Genomic DNA, 23,552 nt, shown 5'->3' on the forward strand with positions numbered 1-23,552 from the left:
ACTCTGTACTGTCTAACTTGTATGTAGCTGAAATGACAACTAAGCTCACTTAGTTGAACGTGAGAAGATAAGAGTACAAGGACTAAACAGAGACGTCGTTTTTTTTTTTTTAAACCATCCATTCCATATTCCCCACAATCGGTCTCTTCTCATTCCACTGGTGACCTTATCCACTTTTTATTATTGGCCTGTCAGTCTTAGCAGCTCTTCCATTATTATCCTCTCCAGCTTATGCCTAGTAGTCTCCTGCATATCCCTCGTTCCAGTCATTTAATGCTCTCTTCCCTTCTGTTGCATTTACTGCCCACACCCCAATCTATACATGCATCCCTTCCATTCCCTTTAACCTACTTCAGCACTGTGCGGTTGTTCTTGAGGAGGGTTTCTGCTGTGCCTGTCCTATAGTGATTTACAGTAATCCTGTGAGTTGATCAGTCACGAGTCACTATGCCCCCTAGATTCTGTTCATCCTCTAGTCCAGAGAGCTACATTTCACCACTGTACTACCATAGATCTCAAGAAAGAGACTTTCTTCATTTTGGAAGAAGTAGTTGTGTTTTTTAAGGAACCCTTTGAGTGAAAGTGAATAGTGAAAGTGAAGTGATTGTCACTGTGCACACAGTGAAATTTGTCCTTTGTATTTAACTGCGCAGTGGGCAGCCACGACAGGCATGCAGGGAGCAGTGTGTGGGGACGGTGCTTTGCTCAGTGACACCTTGACCAATGGGGATTTGAAACGGCAACCTTCTGATTATGGGGCCGCTTCCTTAACCACTAGGCCACCACTTTGAGTATTGAACACCAAAGCAATTTCTTATTTTAAGAAGTAAATGACCATAACAATGCATTTTTTCTTTGCTAGTGCTGGTCATCCCATCATGTCTGTATCAGTAGGCTGCTTAAGAACAAGCCATACTATAAGCAACTTTCACTATGAGTAACCCTAACAAACAAAAGAAACCGTTTCTAATCTGTGTGAATGATCCATGCCTTGTTGCAGGCCAATCTACGAATTGTAATTATACTGATATCATGTGTGTACAGCACATACTTATTAAGACAGGAGTGCTGCTGTCACATTGGCAGAGGTTTTTAATGTGGGGAAGGGGTAGGTGATTAATTCCCATCGTCTGCATGGTCAAAAGTGCAGTTGTCTGAAATAGCTAAGTAAAATGATTTCACGACTTCAGCTTATGCCACACGGCAAATGATGTAGAGCAAAGCACATCAGCAGTGACTTGCAAATAAATCAAATGACTTAACGGCTGTTTTTGGTGTGGATGTGGGAGTGACTGCATCTCTGCGTGCACCATCCTCCCTTTGTACTGTAGCGGCTTTGTCTTAATCATTGAACCAAGCATCTGTAATTGACGTTTGCAGAGTTCTCCCATCCCCACTGAATGAAATCAATATGTTTAACAGTGTTCTAAAGTATCACCTAATCGAACCAAGATTTATATATATATAAAAGTTCGAGGTCACGTGGCCAGCCTGCACCTCTCAGCACCAAGGACAGCGACGTGAAACAACCTGAAGGATTAACTGGTAATAGTACTCGGTGAATACATTTATTAATGCAGCGACTGCGTGGCACGTGAAGTGGGATCATTTGGATAATTTAGTGTGAAGATGTGGTAACTCGAGCCTGTGGGGTGCAATGCTTGTTGCAACACATGTTGGTTCAATATAGACAAAAAGGAGAATAACAGCTCCACTTTAGACGACTGCGACATTGTGAAATGTAGTGAAATAAAATCGATGTCGGGCTTCACGCCGCGTCTGCCGTCCACGCGTTTTAAAGGTTGTAGGTGTAGAAAAGGGAAAGAAAATCATCGCGTTCAGTCCAACTCGCGTACGATCCGTGCGCAGTCGAAACACGTGACGCGAGCACGCCACGTGTTGGTTTATTAGACACGAGAGACGCGCCGTGCCATAAAAACGGAGGGACTTGAATTATTTATTATTATTATTCCAAGTGTATTGAGGAGTGCAGCTCTTGTAATGTAGGCTGAACGGCCACGGGGTCGCAGGGATGACAATAACATATGATCTGTCCCTTCTGTCATTTTTTGTCATGCCCAGCAAAACAAACATCCTCCCGTCAATGTCTTTTTCTGGAAATACGAATAATTCATTTAAAGAGAAAAAAAAAGCCACAACAACAACAATCACTTGAACTTTTTCATGTATTTATTGGTTTGTTTATTTTGCTCACGCATGCGCGCACGTCTCTGCCCTACGTGAGTGTGTGTGTGTGTGTGTGTGTGTGTGTGTGGATGAGGAAGTCGAGGAAAAGGGGGTACCGCTGTAGTTTTGACAGGCAGGGACTCGGGCAAGAAACGAGCCTCCATCCACCCTCCCCCATCGCTCTCTCTCTCTCTCTCTCCCTCCCTCCTTCCCTCTCTCTCTCTCTCTCTCTCTCTCTTTATCTGGACGGGGGGAAAATGTTTCTCTCATCCCAGAGGTCTACAGTAATCTGAATCGTTCGCGACTATGGAAAACGGACCGCCTCTCACAGCCTGAGAAGAAGGGACATGTATGCGCTTAATAATACAAAATACTGATGTACACGAATACAACCCCGATTTAAAAAAAAAAAATCTAATTATAACAATACAACAAGATCTGACGGCCAGCCCGCTCGGACGGGGAAAGGAAGGCTTCTCCGCGAGGACTTGGGAATTTCCTCTGGTTCGACGGTACGTGACCTACCCTCGGGATGCGTTTCTTCGCGCCTGTCCCCGTCGTTTCTTTTCCTCTTCTTTTGAGTTGGGTCGAGTTGGAAATGCGCATTTCCGCACAGACGACCGCGTAACTGTTGCGCGGATGCGGCGCTGGACTGCGGTAGCCCGACACTCCCCTCCTTCTACATTCAGAAAAGACCTGAGCACAGACCGATATGTGCATTTAAATTTCCTTTTGAGTTCTTAAATGTCGTGGAGACTGGTCACTGCGTCTCCTGCGTCTGCGTCTCGTTTTTGCCTCGTGTTGTTCCACCTGCTTTCCATCTTCACCTTCTAGTTGAATTTAGTTATTGAGTTATTTATTTATTTCTTCTCTTTTTTTTTTTTTGTAGCTCTCTCCTCTCCAGCATTCTCATGGAGTTCCTCAACGAATCCTCAGCCGGCTTCGCAGACCCCAGACACCTCCGTCTGTACAACGAGTCCTTGTTTCAGAACAACTTCAGCGCCTACAACGAGACCAACAGCTTCTTCCCCATGGGGCTGAAGATCACTATTGTCATGGTGTACATGGTGGTCTGTGTGGTGGGGCTGGTGGGCAACTGTCTCGTTATGTATGTCATCATCAGGTAAGGACTTCTTCTTCTTCGATTAAATAAAAAAAAAAGAATAAATAAAAAACCAAAAACTTCAGGGACATAAGGGGACAAGGGACGTTGGACCTGCTGTATGTTCATCCGTATTCTTTTTTTTAGCTTCAGGCCTGAAGCAGACTGTCTCCAATAGACATCAGAATGTTCAGCTTCCGGCTACCCATCAGCCCCTAGAATGGGTTTGTTCAGTAAGGCCGAGCTTTTATTAATGAGGAGGCTAAGTAACGGTCAGCCTCAACATTAAAACCACTGAACATAACAATTGGCCAGTTGTCCATTGGGGTCCAGGGAAGTTGTCCAATTTCCTGTCCAATTGATGTCAATACTGAAGAACACACTGTTGCAAACCCTAACGAAGGTTACAATAGAAAGGACTTAAACATCTGTACAGCTGCTGTTGACCCTTGTCTGACCCCAAAAATGCTTGCATTAGGCAAGTCTGATGCAGCACATGTTTTTTTAGATCCTTTAGAGGGGCTGTTGGAGGCAGTGTCGTGCTGTGGACAATGCTTAGCTGGAAAACCTTCATGTTCATTTGTGTTCCTTGATTGCAGTGGCCTCTCTCCGTTCTCAGTCCAGTTGAGCATCTGTGGGATGCTCAGATTGACAATTTTCACTGATAAATCACATAAATGAAAATTAGACCACTACCACCAACAAAGCATCACAGAATAGTAGCAAAGAAGAATAGCAGCAAAACATCCACTTGTACTACTACCAGAAATAATACGTTAAAAAATAAATATGTATATTCTTAGAACCTAATGCTAAAAGTGGAGGGATGTATTAAAAGAAAAATTAATGGTTGAATGGCCCTGATCGGTGTCCCACACTGTAGTAGACCCAAAGATAATATTTCAAACAGGACAGTTTCCATGCAGTTTCTGCACCTCTCTCACTATCACCAAAAACTCTTAAGAATTATTGCCTAGGCCCAACATTCCTTACTGCCCTCACAAACCCCCACCCCGCCAACCTTATTTAGCTGCTGGTCAGATGAGAAGACTTCAACCAAAGTTCGGAGTTCAAGTGAATTGTCATCGGAAAGAATATGAAATATAAGAAAATGAAGGGCCTGGTCACACCTAATTGGTTTCCAAATGGCCATGCTAATTGGTTTCCTGATAGGCCAGACACGTTCTCTAAAACACGGCCTACCCAAAAACAAGTGCAATTGTTCACATGAACACTGGTTCTAATGACGTAGACAGGCAAGCTTTCAAATGTCAGTTGCGGAGAGGACAAGAAAATGCTCATGAACTTCACAAAGCAATCTGAATCCAGGCTCAGATGTTTTAATAGCATTCGCTTATGTGGCTGTTCATTTGGCCACAGAAAGTAGAAGGCCATGTAACATCTGCATGTGCCGAGTGATTTTTTCAGACCACGTGACCGAGTTCTGCCTAGTTTCTGGCTTGTTGTTATTTGTTGTTTTCATTATCATTTCACTTTCAGAATATATGGTGAATAAGACACACTTGAAGCCACAAATGTCTGTGCTTCATGCTGTTGTGCAGAAATGAAAGGTGCTTTAAAGAAGGATTAACAGTGCTCCAAGGAAGCTTTGATAAAGAAAATATCTGTTCCAATTTCATATAGGAGTAATAAAAGCCATTCGGCGGCTTTCTTGTTGCCATTTGTGCTTATTTTTTGTAATTCTTCTAGGATTCTGGTAAAGTGCACAGCACCCATGATGTTTTGCCTGGTCTAGTACTCATGATCGGATTGAAGTATCTTAAAAAAAATTGGGTATATTTGGAGGAGTGAACGATTTGCACTTCAGGCTCTATTACTGTGATGATGTCCCACATTCATATGATCATCTACAGACTTGACTCCGAGGTCTTAATAGTCATCCTCAGTTTAATCTGACCCCTTTTTCAGAACATGTTTAGTGGAGTTAGGGAGTCCCCCTGAAATTCTCAACATGACCTCCAGACAGAGAGCCATGGTCCCCTTATGTGCAGGGCTGCAGTGGGACAAGACTTTAAACTTTAGGTCAATTTAGGCTCTTGATTATACAAAAAAAAAAAAAGAAAAATATCTCACCCTACTTTGGACCTGTTACCAGACATCCATGGTCTCTTCTTTTATGAAGCGATTAGTCTGCTAAATGCTGTAAGCATAAAAATACATTTACCAGGGATTAGTGCCCCAGAGACAAAAAGGGGCTCAGACACGTCAGCAGCAACACGTTCTTAAGATCCCTCAGAGGAAATTACTACCTTTCTTTTAAAATCGCTGCATGCTGGCTTGTGTTGGCATTTGCCTCTTAAGGCACCTTCATTCTGGTTTGGAAGACCTGGCAAGGTCACAGCGACGGCAACGCAGGTTACGTTTTTTTTTTTTTCCCTTCCTGACAGCTCCGTCTGGCCGTGCTTGTCTTTCCAATCGTAATGAGCCCGACTGCATGCATGTGGCTAATGGTTAAGTACCAATGACCAGTCAAGTGCAGAGTGCTCATCGTGGTGCCCCTGGCTCTGCACTTGCTTTGAATAATGTCAGCCACCAACTCCAGCTGGCAGTTTGTTGACATTTGACCTTTTCCATTTTAGTTTTTGAGGCAATAACATTGCAAACAGCCCTAGTCTTCAAGTAAGTATACATTTTGGAATATGTAGAGTATAGTGTACTTCCATACTCCAAGCACTGAGTAAGTATTTACCCTTTTATGTTGGATAGAGCTGCAAACAAAACCAGAGCTAAACAACAGGCCTTAAACAAAGGCCAGAATTGTGCAGGTCACACACAAACAGGTATGCAAAAGACAAAAATAGGAACAAAACTAATTAACACTCATTATGAAGGGTATGAGAGGGAAAACAACCATAGCTGTCTGCTCCAGACACCACAAAAGTTCACATAGTGGCCATTAGTGGCATGAGGCCGCTAGAGGCATTATGTTACAGATGTTGAAGGGTGCTAAAGGCTGTTTCGAAAAGATTAAAATGATCAATAGCACAAAAAAAAACAAAACAAAAAAAAAACAGATCAGACATTACATTATAACTACCCTCCTAATATTGAGTAGGTCATATTTTTGCCATCAAAGCAGGCCTAAGACAAGATCTCTGAAGGAAGATAATATGCCCACTTCTCCTGCTTCCAACACACTGTTTTTAAGAACTTAAATGATTATCTGCTTAACATCCCGCACATTCTACCAAGTGGCATTGTAACAAAATGATCAGTAAATCTGTCATAGTGTTTTAAAAATACACACACACACACACACACACACACACACCAGTTGTGACTGCATCATGGCAGAAAGTGAGGTGCTAGGCCATATGGTCGATTCGGTGCTGGGAGATTCAATAGTTTATTGAGTGTTTCTTCCCCCATATCCATCTGAAGGTGCGAATCCAGCCATGGTTCACATTATGGCCTTAACAGGACATAATTTCATTATGTGCAAGTAAATTAAGCCTTTTAAATACCATAAGATGGTACTCAACTAATAAATATATTTTTATTTGCATCAGCGAAGTACATATCAGATCATTTTGAGAGGGACAGTGGTGGGCTAAAGGCTAAGGAAACGTACCTGTAAACAATAGGTTGTCTGTTCTAATCCTGAATCGCCAAGGTGCCACGTACCATCCCCACACACTGCGCTCCGGGCGCCACATTTTGATGTGTGCTGTGTTTCACAGTGACAATCCCTTCACTTTCACGTGTTTTTTTGTGGCAATTTGGACAATTTTGCACTGAAATAATCATGTTTTTGGCATCACTGCTTGTGCTACTTTGCACATGTAGAAGGCCATTATTAAAATGCATGTTCTAGTTGCCAAATAACTACACACCAACAGAGTAGTTAATTCCTTCTCTATAAGATACAGATAAGTTTGTGGGTTTTTTTTCTATGTCATCTTTTTTATTTATTTAAATCCTGAGGATGTACTTGACCTGACATTAGTGATCTATTATAGCGCTTTGAAATTATTATTAAGTAATTAGTTGCTAATGACTGCAAATTGCAAAATTAATAATAACTTGGGGCACCTGAAATTAGTGGTGCTGCCCTGATTGGCTCCCCAGTTGGCATTTGCATCAGTTGAAAACTGAATAGCGCTGGTTGGAAAGTAATAACTGTCACAGGGGGACAGAGGCAACAGGGGTGATGAATGAAACTGGCTCTGAGAAACAAGATCTGTCCCCTCAAAACCTTTGCTCTCTATGTAATCGTTTTGTTGTTAGTGCTCGCCTCATCCAGCCCAAAGGGAGGTGGCGTTTCGGCTTCTTTTTCTTCCAACAAACACCTATTAAACATCACAGGTGCAATAACGGGATAACAGTGTGAGTTACGCTTTAACATGGTCAGTATATTTATCAGCTTGTCACCAAATCTCCAGGGTTTTTCCGTATTAATTGCTTTTCTGGCCGATTGAAGTCGATGCTGCTGCTGTAATTCATTGTTTTTCCTACCAATTTGTTCTGTGGCAAATGAATGCAAATGTGTTGTTTGCCTTGATTGATTTGATCGTTGGGATTGTTTATATTGGGCATAAACAAGATTTCAGAAAAAATTGTGCATTTGCAGAAAGTTGGTATTGTTACTATAGCAACAATTTAGTCAGCAGCCAAACAGGTAGCAGATGGTCATACATGAAATGAAAGGATTTTTAAGAGGGGTGCGGTTGAAGTGTTAAATCTACCATTGATGAACAGCTGAAAGGGGCAAAAACACATCATCATGTCAAACAGGGAAACATGTCACTTAACACATGCTTCTGATTTGGCATGACATTGCATTGGTGAAGGAGATATGCTCACATCTACTAAACTTTACATGGCTGATTGGCTACAGAATTTTTTTTTAATGCTTCATTTTCTAAATATGAAAAAGTTTCATACAACGATTGTGTTTCATAGTAGTTTCACAATTACATTGGTAAGAGCATATTTTGTGCTATAATCAGCACCACTGCCATAACAAGCATATGAACTCTTTACTTGAACATCCATTTTAATATTGGTTAGGGTTAAAATTAGGGTGTTCTGTCCCTGTTGTGCCCATCTGTGCTTTTATACGACCATCCTGCTCAGTCATTCTGTAAAGCATATTCTGGTATTACAGATTTGTCGGTACAAGCACAGAATATCTAGGTGGACGCCGTAACGGCACGGGGTGTGGGAGAAACACGACATGGTGAAAAATCACAGTGATTTAATCAGAGAAAATGAACAAGGCATGGTAGCCCAACAACAAAAGACAGGATTACGGGCATGAATGCTGCAGAGTCTGACTTATGAAGGGCTGTTATCGCGCATTCCTAATGAGAAGCAGCTGCAGGTGATTAGAACCCTTCCATGGAACTAATTGTGCCCTGTGCTCCTAAGTGTCACCGAGCCCCTCCTTAATGGGCGCAAAACCAAGGAGCACGATAGAAGTCACTGTAGGCGGAGCCAGACCTGCTTCCCTGGCTACATCAGGAGGCGTGGCAGACCCTCTCCAGCGCTGTCCTGGCTCAGCTCGTCCAGAGGTGGGCGTGGAACAGCATGCGGGGGCTCCTGCCCGCTCCCTGCTCCGCCTTTCCTTCGGGCTCCACCCCTTCACCTGGGGCATGGGGTTAAGCTTTTTATTGTCTCATTTTCTCAGTGCTCCAATGATCTACAGTGTGGTCACCATGGGGCAAGTCATTTGTGATAATGAGCCCTCTGATGATTTATGAGTGAACAGAAATATATTTCACCAAGGCTTGTGTACAGGCATTTGATATTTTCTCTTGACTGAGCAGTTTTTCCATTCTTCTCATCATTGCTGTTGAGTGGGGAAGAAGGTGGGCAAGGGAGTGATGGTGATGAAGTGAAGGGAGGGCAAAATTGCTTTGGCAATAAAACGCAATCGCTTTAATGTTCTTGGCAGACACAAGCACTGTTTCTCTGGGGGGGAGCCTTCAGAAAAAAGTTTGAATTATGCAAACCAGGGCCGCAACTGCATGGGTTCTGATATGTGAAAGTCGTTCATTATTTACGAACGCGGGCTAATTCAATTTTCTTCCTTCGGATTTCTGTTTTCACACTTTTTGCGACCTTTTAATTTTCCGACTTGCTCACGGGGGTGACAGGCAAGCTTTTTACAAGGCCCTGCTAGGACATCTTTTAAATGCTCTTATAGAGACCATAGTGGTTTGCTTTCAAACAGAGCTAAGAGACGCTGCTGGGCCACCATGAAGAGATGTAGGACAGGTAAGTGTTGTTTATCTTACTGGCATTTTCCATCACCGTGGCCAAGGAAATGTTATCCTACCCATGTGGTCTTCTCAAATGATCAGAGGTGGGTCGTAAAATGTTTTGCTCCACTGAATTTACCCTTTGTGTGTAAAAAAGTATGAATTTGCATACTACATTTAACATTTTCCACTAAAAACCATGAGTGTTATCCAGGCTTGCTTGTAAAAGCCTGTGAGGTGCAAGTAAAAAATGACGTGTCTTGTAATTGGGAGGCTGGTTCAAATTCCGAACCGCCAAGGTGGCACTGAGGTGAGTACCTTCCCCACACAATGCTCGCCGGATGCCTGTCATGGCTGGCCACTGCTTACAAAGGGTGATGGGTTAAATATAGACCTGCTGCATAAATCACTGTGAACTGTGATGCAGTCTGTCACAATGACAATCACTTCACGTCACAAGTTTCAACATTTTGTCCCCCTTAAAATCATATTATCTTCAGCTTACCATCAGTCATAAAACACAGAAAATCAACTTGTAATAAACTCACTGTATATATTGTTCAACTGATAATTTAGTATCTGATCAATTTCTAAAACTTCCTTCATTTTGAGGTGATCAGATGAATACAACACCAAATCTTATCAATTTGCTACTGAATGGGACATTTTAGAATTTCATATTTCAGAGTGCATACATTGCAGCCAGCTATGCATCAAGAATATAATTAGAACCCTTCATGTGTCAGACTGTGGGCAGTATAGGGTGTCGTGCATTGTTCGTGTGTAGGGTGAAAGGTACACCCTGTTATGCTGCTCGCTTTTTTGTCCCTTTTTGTATTATGTCTTCTGACCACTGTGCCTTTGTTTCTTTTAAAATACTTCATTTAAATGTGCAGCGTTTTCGCTTCACCTCCCTTTACACCCAGTGCCATTACAAGACGGTTGCGTTGGTATTTTACATCTTGAGGAATACGAGAAATTTCCACCCTGTCTTGGGATGTATGTTAGCAGGGCCAATATTTGCACAGAGGAAAGTGATCTATTTCAGGGCCGGATTCCATCAATATTGACACAATCAATACATTTACAGCTGACAACACATAGAGACTGTGTGTGTGTGTGTGTGTGTGTATGCACTACACCCACTGTTATGTGTAAATGTGGTATAAATGTGTTTAAAGATTCATTCACAGTTTTTGTGAATACTGAACTGAGCAAATCATTACTGCCTGAAGTCAGTACACGATCAATACAATTTGCCTGGCCTGTTACGCATTTAATAAAAAATCACTGGTTCTAGCAGGAGAGATGTATCTGTTGAAGCCAGGACATTTTAGCACTTAAATCAGTTTTATTAACAAACAAGTGTTGACTCTGATGTTTCAAATGATAATGAAAATTATTAGAAAAACTCTTAAGTTTATTCCCTCTAAGGTATGTCAAGAATGACAGAGAACTACACTACCATATAAAATGTTAAGGTTAATTAGAAATGCTCTTTTTTGGGATGGGAAGAAGTTGTTTGGTCCATTAAAAAGACATCAAATGGGTCAACTCATTGTTCAAATACATTGTTCATGTTGTAAATGACTGGTAGCTGGAAATGTCTGTTAATGATGGAATATCTGCATACATCTTGTCAGGATTGGCCACAGCTGATGTTGCCAGGTGTAGCTAATCAGGACATCTTTTATAAAGCCGGTGATTTCCGCCCCTCTGGAGCGCCGACATTTTTGTGAACTTTCTGGCCTGTGGGCCAGTTTATGTTCTCCCCTTTGTCTCACTGTTTTCGGCCATCGCGCCGCGTTTATTTGTGTTCCTTAAAAATATCCCTTTCCCAGAATGTCCCGACTCTGCGCTTCCCTCCCTCGTCAGCTTGTCGACATGACACAGATACCAAAAATTTTATCGAGTTCCATTGGAATGTGTTTGTTAACCGTAATGACTTCATTAATTATTACAAAAATAATTTTTCAATGTTTTTCCCCATGTTTCATGTTTTTTATAGGGAAAAAACATATCTAAATAACCCTTAACTATTGAATGATAGTGTAGGTTTGAAAAGGTTTATCACAAATGGTTGTTCAGAATCTTTAGTTTCAGCAAATTGTGTGTGTGAAGTGCTTCGCAGAGATTGTTCATATTTTCCAAGTTTTGAGTCTCACATATCAGATGTAATCTTGAAACCCCATCCGCTACCAAACCAAACATGCAGAGAGATTACCACCGCCTTGTTTCAAGAATTCAGTTTATCTTGCAATGAAAGGGAATAACAGGGAATATCAAATCCATCCCAACATGCTAAATCTCATATAAAGCCATCAAAATGGATTACATTACTGTGTACTCTATTTTAACTGATAAAACAATGACACTATTTAAATTTTCCTCCAGAGAAACATGGCCTGCATTTGAATTTACAGTAGACCACACTTGATATTGAATTCTTTTTTTCTGTGTTGGTTTGTCCGATAGACCAATAAAATGTTGATGCTGTTAACCCATGTGTGATTGAACAAACTTGCACGGCCATGCAGAGTCTTCCTGTGGTCTTTAAACAGTGGAAGTACTGTGCCCCTGGCACAGTGAACGTGGCTCCGTCTTCACTAACATCAAATACTATTATTGAAGATGCATAAATTCATACATAGTCACATAGTTTAAGTACATATTTATATGCATGACTACTTTTGACAAATTCAAGGTTATAGTCAAGACTCCCCTGTATCTAAATAACTGAATCTGTTTTCCCTGCAACACCACAAGCCCATTCTGACCGATCATGGGGTGCGTGGAGTCTTCACCTGTATTTTGAAAGCAATTTCATTTATTTATTCAAGCTATTTATTCTGTGATAGCAGGTATTGTGCAACATAATGGCTGTTTGATTTATCAGCGCACAATGGAAAACCTTGAATCTTATTAATTGCCTAGTGGTCCCTAGCGCCATGAAGGCAAAGTGTAATTGCAGTGAATAATGCACATAGCTTCGCTGAATGAAGCACAATGTGTTTTAGCGTTTGCTAAATTTCCCCTGTGGCCACAGATGGACATTTTACATAGAACCAAAAAGTTCTCTAGAATTCTTTTTATTCAAGATAAACATTCTCAGTACATAATGCTATTTTTTTTTTTTGAAGATTGTAGTTTTTAAATTCTGATCTTCCAATCAAATGTCAGAAGGTTGAGGGCCAGCGTGAATGTTATCATTCACTCTGCCCTGGTTCTGCTTAAGAACTTTATTGGCAGCCTGCTTCAAAGTTCCCAGGTGCCTCATCTAATGGAGTGAAAAAGGTCTGAAGTGTACAAGAGCCTGTTGTCACTGTGAAGATGAAGAGGTTATTTACTGAAGAGGTTCATATTCAATCAAGTCATCCTCCTGGAAAATGTTAAGAACTGTTTTGAAGCTTTGAAGATGGCTGTCTGACGTCTTCAAGAGATGTTAAAAAATATACATATATATTAAAATGGCTTAGAGGACCACGGACTATGACACAATCTTCATTTGTCTGGTGTCCTCTGGCCACATCCAAGTGTCTCATGTGTGCACCATAATGGCTGCTTGATTTACCAGCAGCAAATGCAGATTTGTCTTTGTTCCTGCTTCCTTAATCTTTCTGATGATGGAAAGCAATGATACTGGCTGGTATTTAGGAGTCTTCAGATGTAGACAGAAAGGTCTTCAGACAGACACTGGCAGACAGAATCACAGAGACAAAAATGGTGACACGGTGAATAAGGAGCTTAATAGATGAAAAGAGAGATGATGTGGTTGAGTAGTGCTGATGGAGTACAGGATATGAAAACCAGCAATGACACAAATAGAGGTCCTGGAGCACTTAGAGGTTTATGAAGTCATGATTGAAAAGGCGGTAAAGCGAAACTCTACGTTCAGAATGAGCGAATGGAAGAGCAGTAAAAAAAAGAGCATTTTTTTTTCAGAGAAATAAATGACAATGAAGGTTATATAGAATTTATGCATAGGGCTCCATTAATTATTGACTGACTAACAATGGCTGGCGGAATGTAAATTTTTTTGTCCGGACGTCATACGCGTCTCCATTCTTTAATGGTACAAATGGGCAGATGGGCACATTAGCAGGTCGCCTCTCTTTAATGAAATAATTGTGCTTGATGATTAATTACTCATTATGAGACCGACGCACACCAAAACGTCCTGCAAATGACATGGTTAGAATTGTCAATCAGACTTCCACAACAGTCCTTTTTTTTTAATTTGCCCTTCAGGAAGTATAGAGTTGCATAGAAGCTGTTCGTAATGTTTTATTATTATTATTATTGTAAACTGCAAATGGAAAATATATTAATTTGGCAGATTTGTTTTTCCCCCAGTGTTGTCAGGATATAGAGTCATAATGGTTTTTATAATGGGACAGGTTGATTGAAAGATAGGAAACAGTATGTCCAAATTGAATAGGCTCAGTGGGAGTTGTGGAGGAGCAGAGTAGGAGCGTAGAGAAGTGATTTGGCTCTTGGCTGTCGCATGTTGTTGTTCTCGTGGGCCACGGACACTCAGCCTTTTCTCTGTTCTCGTCTCTGAATTGGCTCAATCTTCAGCCATCCTTGTGACACTCCTAGATGATTCTTGCTGTGTTAAGCCCTTCAGACCAAAACAGCTTTTCCAAAGGCTGCAACAGAGGAGCTTTGACATAGTTTCAGCAACAATAGTCTGCTAGCGATTCCAAAAACCATCCCATAGACATATGTGAAGATAATTATTTTTAATTGCTATGCTCTAAATGTTGTGCTTGGTCACTACTCTCAAAGGTGTTCTCAGGATTAAAAAAAAAAGAACAGCTTGGTAGTTATCGGTATCTTGAAGAAGAGAAAATTAATACATCTGTTACATCTGTAAGATCTGTTTCAGGAATATGACAAAATAACCCTGCCACAATGCTCATAATTTGGCAAGCTCTTTGATTTACAGATGACATGTATATAAAAATCATTCAATTCAATATTGACGATGCTGGACATTTGTCTCATTTCAGCTTCAACTGAACTGTGGATCTAGAAAAGTCAAGAGAATTTTTTTTTTTCCTGTTTTCAGGTATACAAAGATGAAGACTGCCACCAACATCTACATATTCAACCTAGCATTAGCAGACACCCTCGTATTGGCCACCCTGCCATTCCAAGGCACCGATGTCTTTCTAGGATTCTGGCCATTTGGAAATGCGCTCTGCAAAGCTGTGATCTCCATTGACTACTATAACATGTTCACCAGCACCTTCACCCTCACGGTCATGAGCATGGACCGCTACGTAGCCGTCTGCCACCCGGTGAAGGCCTTGGACATGCGCACACCTCACAAAGCCAAGGTTGTCAACATTGGTGTGTGGATCCTCGCCTCAGCTTTTGGGGTTCCTGCTATGGTCATGGGCAATGTCGAGGAAGAAGAAGGTCTGATTGGTTTGTTTTCTTGTTACTTCTTGCAACTACATTTTATAATGTATAGGACATTCATTTATTCCTTCATATTTTGTCTTGGGAGTTTACATAAAACATTTCTAATTGATGCTCTTAAATCTTAAATTAATTTGTTATAATTAGATAGAGTCAAATCTTTCAAATCTTTTAGTAACACCGAGCATGTTTGCTCATTAAACCTTTGCCTGTAACTAGTACAATAGAAGAAAGTTGGCGAAATATCCTCTCACATATTATGTTTTTAATAGTTAATGTAATAATGTATTTCAACTGCAATTTATTATAGATTTTTAATAGCAATAGCTATAACTTAAAACATGAATTCATTAGTTCATTTATTAATAATTTGCCTACATTTATTAATAATTGTACCTATTTGCTGCTTGTCTACTCTTTGAGTTGTTGCCCTGTCTGTCTTTTATTTGCCCAGCTCTCATGCCAGCCGCCTCTTTATAAACACAGTGATTCGACTGCTCTCTGATCCCCCTAGTCTGAGTGTAATCTGCCATGAGATATGGAAGAGATTATTCAGGCATGGCAGGGCTTCACCTGAAGGGGACTGGAGAAGAATCACACTGGTGACTGCGGGTGAAAATACTCAGCATGTTTTATTCATGCCGAGGGCTTCAGAACAAATGGCTGCGTCTCTCAACTGCTGACTATTAGCACCCAGAGCAACAGAGTGGGAGGGAACAATTGTTTGTGGGTGGATGTGTGCGTGTGTGTCATGTGTTCTGTGCATTTTCTGTGTGTATTTTGATAGTGTCCGTGTGTGTGTGTGTGTGTGTGTGTGTGAAGATGTAAGCCATTAACTCCACTTCCTTTACATGCCAAAATAAAAAAACCTTCCTTGATATCTTTGTTAAAAGAAACAAGGTCAGACAAGGTTAACAGTTTAAGGTAAAACAGTGCTTCAGGTAAAAAATTGCGTTTACTGGCAGTTACACAACTGAGTAAATATCTATTTTATTGTTGACAACATTATCCATATTAACCATAGTATTTGAATATTACATAAAAGTAGATTGTCTATGTTTGTGCCACATACAAATACAATATAAGAATCATCCAATAATTTTCAGGTTGATTAATAATAAAAAAAAACCAATCACCAATACCATTTTCCAGCATAGTGCATTGTGGAAATCGTATACAGTAAGTGGAAAATGGACAATGACAGACATATACCAGTCAATTGGGGGCAGGGCTTAGAGTTTTTCCAGTGGGTGTTGTGCAAGGAGCCACATTAAAAGGTGCAGGCATTGCCTGTGTTATAAGGAGAGAAAGTTTTGGGAGGAGCAAGAATGTCAGTGATTGTTTTGGTTCTCGCGCTGAAGAGGACCGAACAACCTGCCTAATATTCTGCAAATGTCCCTTGTGCCATAAAAATGGCACATGAAAACGGACCTACAGGTCTCCTGTAGATTTTGGTAGCAAGTAATGTAATCTAGAGATTTTTTAAATCCAATAAAGGTGACTGAGGTTTGGAGAATTTAGTGGCCATTAAAGCTGTAAACAAAGACATTTGTCATGTTCATCAAAAAGTGGATACTATTTTGGAGCTTATCTAGTCATCTACACATAACAGTGCAGCTCTGTGAAAGTCACTCAGATGCTTACACTTCAAACATCATCTTCAAGAACGGACTAGTGACAGGTGCCATTGTAACACGGTCAATCATTCCATTTCACCTGTCAGTGGTTTAATGTTATGTCCAATCTTTTTTATATATTGGCTCTTAATTACCCTCTTAAAGGTAACCTTCACAAACCAATTTTTGGGGTTTTTTTTTTTTTTTTACTTTTTTACCCTTTTGCTTCTCTCCAATCTCTGAAGTAACCCTCACATTAAAGATAGGTCCATACTGGCATGCAATTGAAGAACAGGCTAATGGTTTTAATTTAAGGAGCTCTTATTTTAGTTTTTGATTCATTACAATCTATGATTGAGTATACGCAGGACAGATGAATGTGCTTAAATTCATTTTCTCTATTATAACAAAACAAATATTACAAAAATGCATGTTATTCTTGATAATGGAAAAGTAATTGACACTGATTTCACAGTGACTTTATAATGACCGGAATATGAGTGTAGTCTCTTCCATAATTAGTTGATCCTGACCTCTCCTTTAACCATTTTTTGAGAGCAACATGAAATGATTTGTTACACTGTTTACCAGTTTTGGCAGAATTATGATTGATGGTCATATTCCACATAACACTCCATAAACTGAATAAATCACCTATATATCACACAGGCAAGACCGAGGTCTGTTCTTCACTCAAAGTATCTTTCAGATGTGAAGTGCAAGGGGGTCAAAGAGCATGATTTTATTGAGGCTGCTTTTGTTGTACACTGCCACAGAGCCCAGAGGTCCCGCCCAAGGACATTACAGCTGGGGTCTGGCAATGGAATCACATCTTCCTCTGCCCATTACCCAGCTGGGTGCGCCGTCTCCTTGGTGCTGTGCCATCAGGCGCTTTATTTATTTACACATTGTTTCATGCTCGCTCTACTTGGCTGCCTTTGACGCTGCGCTTGGGAGAGGTTGGAGATTTGATGTCACCATCAGACTCAGGAGTGATGGCTCTGGTCGGGAAATATATACATTTATTTAGGTTGCGTTGTTACTGACAAACAACATATTTAGCAACACAATACATACTGATAGCTGGGTTGACTATAGCACTGCCTATTTTCATGAAATGGAAAATTGTATGAGAAATTGCCACCCCTGTAATTTTTCCTATATCTGTCAGGTCAGAGTTATTTGGGGTATCCTTTTGGATTGGACAAATCATGGGATTTCTCACAGTGTCTGAACTTTGACCACATGTCTTTAAAAATTATTTCAAATGTTGATTACTTTGGTTATGGTTGCAATGTGACAGCTCCATGAATGACATTGCTTGGCAATAAAAAGCAACATAGACCATAGATTGTTTTAAATCAGTTCTCAGTAGGTCATATTAATCTAGTCAACAGTCAATACATACCACTCGTACTCATTATTAAATGCCAATATCTTCAGCAATGTGAGGACAACGTATTGAGTTTTGAAGACCTGCAAGGTTAAATGTGTTTTGTTTGTTCCATTTAATGAAATCATTCCTAAAATAAAAAAGGTATTGCAGTGGAATGCAGGGATTTGCATTACTTCGTCTAACAGCACTCTGCATCACCTTTGCGTTTCTGCTAACTGAAAGCCTGGCTAAGTTCCCTGCTGAACGACTGCAGTGCAGATGAAGCATTAATCAAAAACAATATCTGCACTGATAGGTGGTGCATAGGGAGATCCGATTTACTCCAGGAAGCGCCTGGGAGCCAGCAGGGCAGAACAGACACCCAAAGATTACTCTGAGTGGGAGGCAGATAGAGCAGATAGGCCTAAGATGGATAGGGCCTTTTTTCATACAGTGAAGATTATAGAAATGAGAGAACCCATAGCCATGGTGCTCCGGCATGAGCTTTAGCTTATGTCTGTCCCCGGCCTGACTGCCTCCATCACTACAACAACTCAGGGGAATTCTCTCCACAGCTCAATGAACGTATTCAACCATTTACAAAGGATCTTGCCTTTTACCCCAAAGAACATGCTGAATCAATAACCCAGATCAATGGTCATACCGGACAGTAAACAGTTATAATAAGCATGCTGAACTCCTGTAGTGTAAAATATACTGTAATAATAGTGAGTTAAGTAAATTAAATTATGCTTCAATGTTAAAGCTCTAATTGTGATGCCTCATTTGCAGGGAGTGTCCTATCACAGCATTTTTGCCACTGGGGGAAATGAAATAATTCTATGCTTTTTGCATAGAATGTAATTAAGGGGGTCTTAGAAGTAGCAACAAAGTTGCTAAGTTAGGCATACTGAACGAAATGTGCTCCCTTTTCACAATCAAAGCTTTAAATCTTGAGCTGAAGACAAAGCATATAATGGGCATTTAAAAGGTGAAAATGTCAGAATGGGACAAGACTGTCAAAGTGAATGTCAGCACCTAAAAGCTAAAGTGTGCTTTCATACAATCAAAAAATAATCTTTGTTCTCATTCATATCACCACCATACTAAAACATCAAAGATGCAGTCATTGCATGCTAGTTAAGTGGTCAATTAGCCAGAGCCAATAAGAATGCAGGACCCGGGATGAAGAAAAGGGGCAGGGACTGCCAATTCTGTCTGTAGAAGAAACAAAATAATGCCTGTAAATGTATGTGCAACCTACTGTCACGAGTTTCAGTTTTTATGTCAAAATATATCAAATCATTTTCTCATGTCATTTCTTGATGGAACATTTTGGGGACCCAACAGACCAATCAGGGGAGTCACATTATGAACAAAGTCAGAAAGTAGTGTATTGTGAATTGTACAACTTTTTGATAAGTTGTGCAGTATGAATGTGTAGTCTATAGTCTTAACTGAACTTTTACCGTGAACAGTTTTAATTGTCTAGGTTTGATGGGGGAGGTTGTAGGTTAATATTACAGTGCCCAGACATTGTAATCTGGCTGGTTACAAAATATTCCCGCTGCTTACATTTGTAAGTGTTTTAATCAGCGAGAGTAAGGAATTGAATTGTAAGTATTGTTATATTCTAAATACCATTTTGTATTATCTTGTGTAGGTATCGAGTGCATCATTGTGCTGCCTGATCCCCGCAGCTACTGGGACCCCGTGTTTGGCACCTGTGTGTTCCTGTTTTCTTTTCTCATCCCCGTGGCAATCATCAGTGTCTGCTACAGCCTCATGGTCAAGCGCCTGCGCAGCGTCCGCATCCTGTCCGGTTCCAAGGAAAAGGACCGGAATCTGCGCCGCATTACGCGCATGGTCTTGGTGGTGGTGGCTGTCTTCGTGGTCTGCTGGACGCCCATCCAGATCATGGCGCTGGCTCAGACCCTGGGCTTCAACCTGCACAGCCTGCTGACCGTGGTCCTCATGCACTTTTGCATCGCGCTTGGCTACGTCAACAGCAGCCTCAACCCCGTCCTCTATGCCTTCCTGGACGAAAACTTCAAGCGCTGTTTTGGCGAATTCTGCTACCCCTCGCCCTTTCGCCTGGATGTGCAGCAGTCCAGCCGCATGCGCGGCATTGCCCGTGAGGTGGCCTACAACTGCAAGACAGTAGATGGCAACACAAACCCAGCATGACTAGGCGTGGACCTGCCCCTGGTCGGCACAGAGCCTCCGGCCAATTCAGGGACCGGCATTTCCAACAGCGAGTTGACCCAGATCACTACTCTCTAGCGCCACGGCGACCCCTGTGCCCACAGAGGGCGGGGGCAGAGTCACATGCTGTGACAACCTTTTAGGGACAAAGGGGCTCTCTTCTCAGTGTCTTAATGAAATTCAAGGTTTTAAAGTAAATGTATTATTCTGTTGCTTAAATTTACTGTAAATATGCTTTCCTTGTATGTAATTTGGTATTTGAGGAATAATGATCTTTGTATATATGAGAGATGCTTTGAGACCACCTTATATTACCTGAGACGATGAATGCCATGGCCTTAAAAACAATGTAATGTCTGCTTCAACCAACCCTATGAGTAATTTGTGTCCTCCTTGGTTGGTGCTTTACGTTAAATATTAATTAATGTTATTAAGTGTTGTAGCTTACAACTTGGGATCTTATCCAGCGTCATAAAGTGGACAAGAATTATCAGAAGAGACAGATTTGTTGTCCAGGTAAGAATAGCTAAAGCTAATTTCTATGTTCATGTTGGATGTCCTGTACAAAATGCAAAAACATTTTATATCACAGTGTTTTGTAGCTCAGTTTTAGGAAACGCTAATTTTGAATAAAAGCAAAAGAAGAAAGTGTTGCAATTAAAGTCAATGTGATGTTATATTGATTATTAATGTTGATATAATATTGTGTGTGTTGTTCTGGTCAAGCAGAATCATGTTACCTCTGACACTTCTGAATGTTTTATTTTATTATTGTTATATTTTGTTCTGTACAGTATCTGTACAGTCTTTGTAGCATGGTTTTCCTCTTTAGGTTTGTGTTTCACACAGGGAGAACTTACTTCAGTTTACATCGCCAGACCACTGAATGTCTATATGCTCTTTAAGAAGCCAAATCGTGGAGAGAGAAAAAAATATATATATTTACATATACACAATGCCAGTGTCATGAAAGCTGTGCAGAAAACTGTGTGCGCATTATGGTCATTGCTGTCAGATGTACTTGATATTGTAAATGGTACGTTTACTTGTTTACTTGCTGCATTTTGATTAGTTATATATATATATATATATAACTATATTCGCTAATTGACCTGATTACATGCGTGTGAAACAGTTATCTAGTATTACAGATGACACTTGTTCACCTAAAAAAGATCATATTTCTATATATTTTTGGCATATTAATTAAATAGCAGTGGAAAAAAAAAACATCTCTGGCTGTATTTCTTTTCTCTATTGATCTTCTTCCATCGATTTAATCCACCACAGCTGAGCAGGCTTACCGGTCCTGCTGCTAGGGACCCGCTCTTTCCTCTAACAGACCTAGACAGAATTAACACAAGTTAGTTTGATAATTGCATGAAAGCACCTCCACTTGAGCAGCCCTAAATGGTGCTGTGAATCCCTGAAGAAGAAATGTTTTTTTGTTTTTTTCAGAATTAAGAACAGCCTGAAAACAATCTAGAAAAAAACTGCTCTGGAAATGGATTTTATTTTCTCTAATGCAACCTGGACAAGTTAAATCGGGTTTTCTTACATAAGGATTTTTTTTTTTTCAGTTTTCCTATTCTTATCATTTTCTATTTCACTGAAATCCAAAACATCAAGTCCTGAGACACAGATATATCCATTAAGCTTATCAATTATGCAAAACCATTAACATTTAAAGCTCCTATTTCTCATAGAAACTGCTGTCGGTGCCGTGTGTCACCCTCTTAATGTGGGATCTGCTGACATGATGTGAAGCACTTATCCAGAGGTGGAAAAAAAAACACTAGTGAAAAATAGGTTCTAGACAGTACGTAATCAGTTTAATTTGCCTGACCAACAATGGCAGTTAGGCACTAAGCAATAATACAAATGCTTAGACATGCTTGTAGCAAAACACATAAAATATGCAAAAGATTTTTAAAAGAGTACTGTATGGATCAGGTAAGCTTTAGGTGTTTAGGTGAAATGAAAACTTAAAATCATCAATTACACATGCAGATGTCATGATCAGCTATCGTTATCTTTCATTTGGAAGATGTCGCTGCAGATCTGTAGGAAGCATGAGGGGAAAGAAGTGAACTTGTGTTCAGTTTTCAATGCAGGCCATAAATATGTCATAATGCCGTTGTCACTACAACAACGTGGCCTTTGGACTGTTTATTTGGCTCCTGACATCATTCCAGTATTGGCATGTATTGATTTGACGGTCCAATAATACGAACACAGTTTTATAAAATTGATAGAGCTGTCAGTCTAAACATTGAAGTAATTGATCACACATTTTGCAAAATTTAACACATCCTTTGTAATTTATTCTGACTAAAGCATGATGTGTTGCATATTTAAAACTATGGTGTGGAAAAAAAGATGGCCATATTATTATTTTTCTAATAACATGCCAAGGAAACTGAAAAATGATGGGCAGAGAATTTTTTTTTAAATAACATGCCAAGGAGACTGAAAAATGATGGGCAGATTTTTTTTTTTTTTAAATAACATGCTAAGGAGACTGAAAAAACTTCATTATCCACAAGGCCCCACATAGGAAGTTATATATATATTTTTTATGACAGATTGGCTTCAGTATTGGCTTTTGCCTGTATCATGTGTCACTGAATATGTGTGACCATTAGATAATATACAAGCATGTAGAGGAATGGCTAAAGATTGATGTGAAGGTGGGTGTAGACCAAAGTTTGGCCAAAACATTTTCTGATTTTTGAATCCCACATGGACTGGATGAAAATGATGGCACATGTGAAAAATGGCACAAGTACACAGGCATATTAAATGGTCAGATTGTCTGTGATCTAATGTTTTATAAATGTCCTTGCCTCAAACCCAGCAGGGATGGGTAAAAGGCAAAAAAAAAATGTAAACGATATTGTGATGATAGTGATGGTGTTTTTGTTTTAGATACTGAAGGCCATGGACTGTGCTTCCATTCAATGATGTTATGAAACAAGAAAAAAAAAAATTAGCATATTTCCTAATTTCTCTCAGTTTCAGTTCACTCAATTAGCCATGTGTTAATATAAAGTGTGATTTCAGTAAAGGGTATAACCCATCACATCCCATCTTTTTGACTTTGTGTTGATTTGTAAGGAAAAAAACTGAACCACAACTATGCTGCTAAATGTCCACGCACATTTTTTGTCTCCTTACTTTCACTGCTGTTTACTTGTATGTGCATGGTTTGAAAAGTTTAGTTCAGTTCATACTAAACAAAAATATCTTTCCAATCTCACAAAAGACACAACCATTTAACTTACTCTCAGTGGATCCACTTGTCCATGTCAACATAAAATACCTCTTCCACACTAATCTGAACGTTTGTGAGGGCCTCTGGGTACTAGATTGCACTATCCCCTCCCCAGGACCTCTCATAAGAAAGCCTTTGATTA

General features: G+C 40.2%; 1 protein-coding gene across 2 annotated transcripts; it reads left to right on the forward strand.

Moving 5' to 3' along the window:
• Positions 1-2,234: 2,234 nt before the first annotated feature.
• oprl1 (opiate receptor-like 1) lies at positions 2,235-21,350 on the forward strand. Of its 2 annotated transcripts, none has more exons than XM_028993759.1 (4): positions 2,235-2,699; positions 3,077-3,310; positions 14,585-14,946; positions 19,595-21,350. In XM_028993759.1, exons 1-4 carry the CDS (start codon positions 2,539-2,541, stop codon positions 20,116-20,118), a joined length of 1,281 nt encoding a protein of 426 aa, XP_028849592.1. In that variant the 5' UTR covers positions 2,235-2,538; the 3' UTR covers positions 20,119-21,350. The 2 variants fall into 2 exon arrangements, with proteins under 2 accessions (XP_028849592.1, XP_028849593.1); XM_028993760.1 differs by having other exon boundaries at positions 2,237-2,699; positions 14,585-14,937.
• The last annotated feature ends 2,202 nt before the right edge of the window (positions 21,351-23,552 follow it).

The sequence above is a fragment of the Denticeps clupeoides genome, chromosome 10 (genome assembly GCF_900700375.1).
Source record: "Denticeps clupeoides chromosome 10, fDenClu1.1, whole genome shotgun sequence".
NCBI lineage: Eukaryota > Metazoa > Chordata > Actinopteri > Clupeiformes > Denticipitidae > Denticeps > Denticeps clupeoides.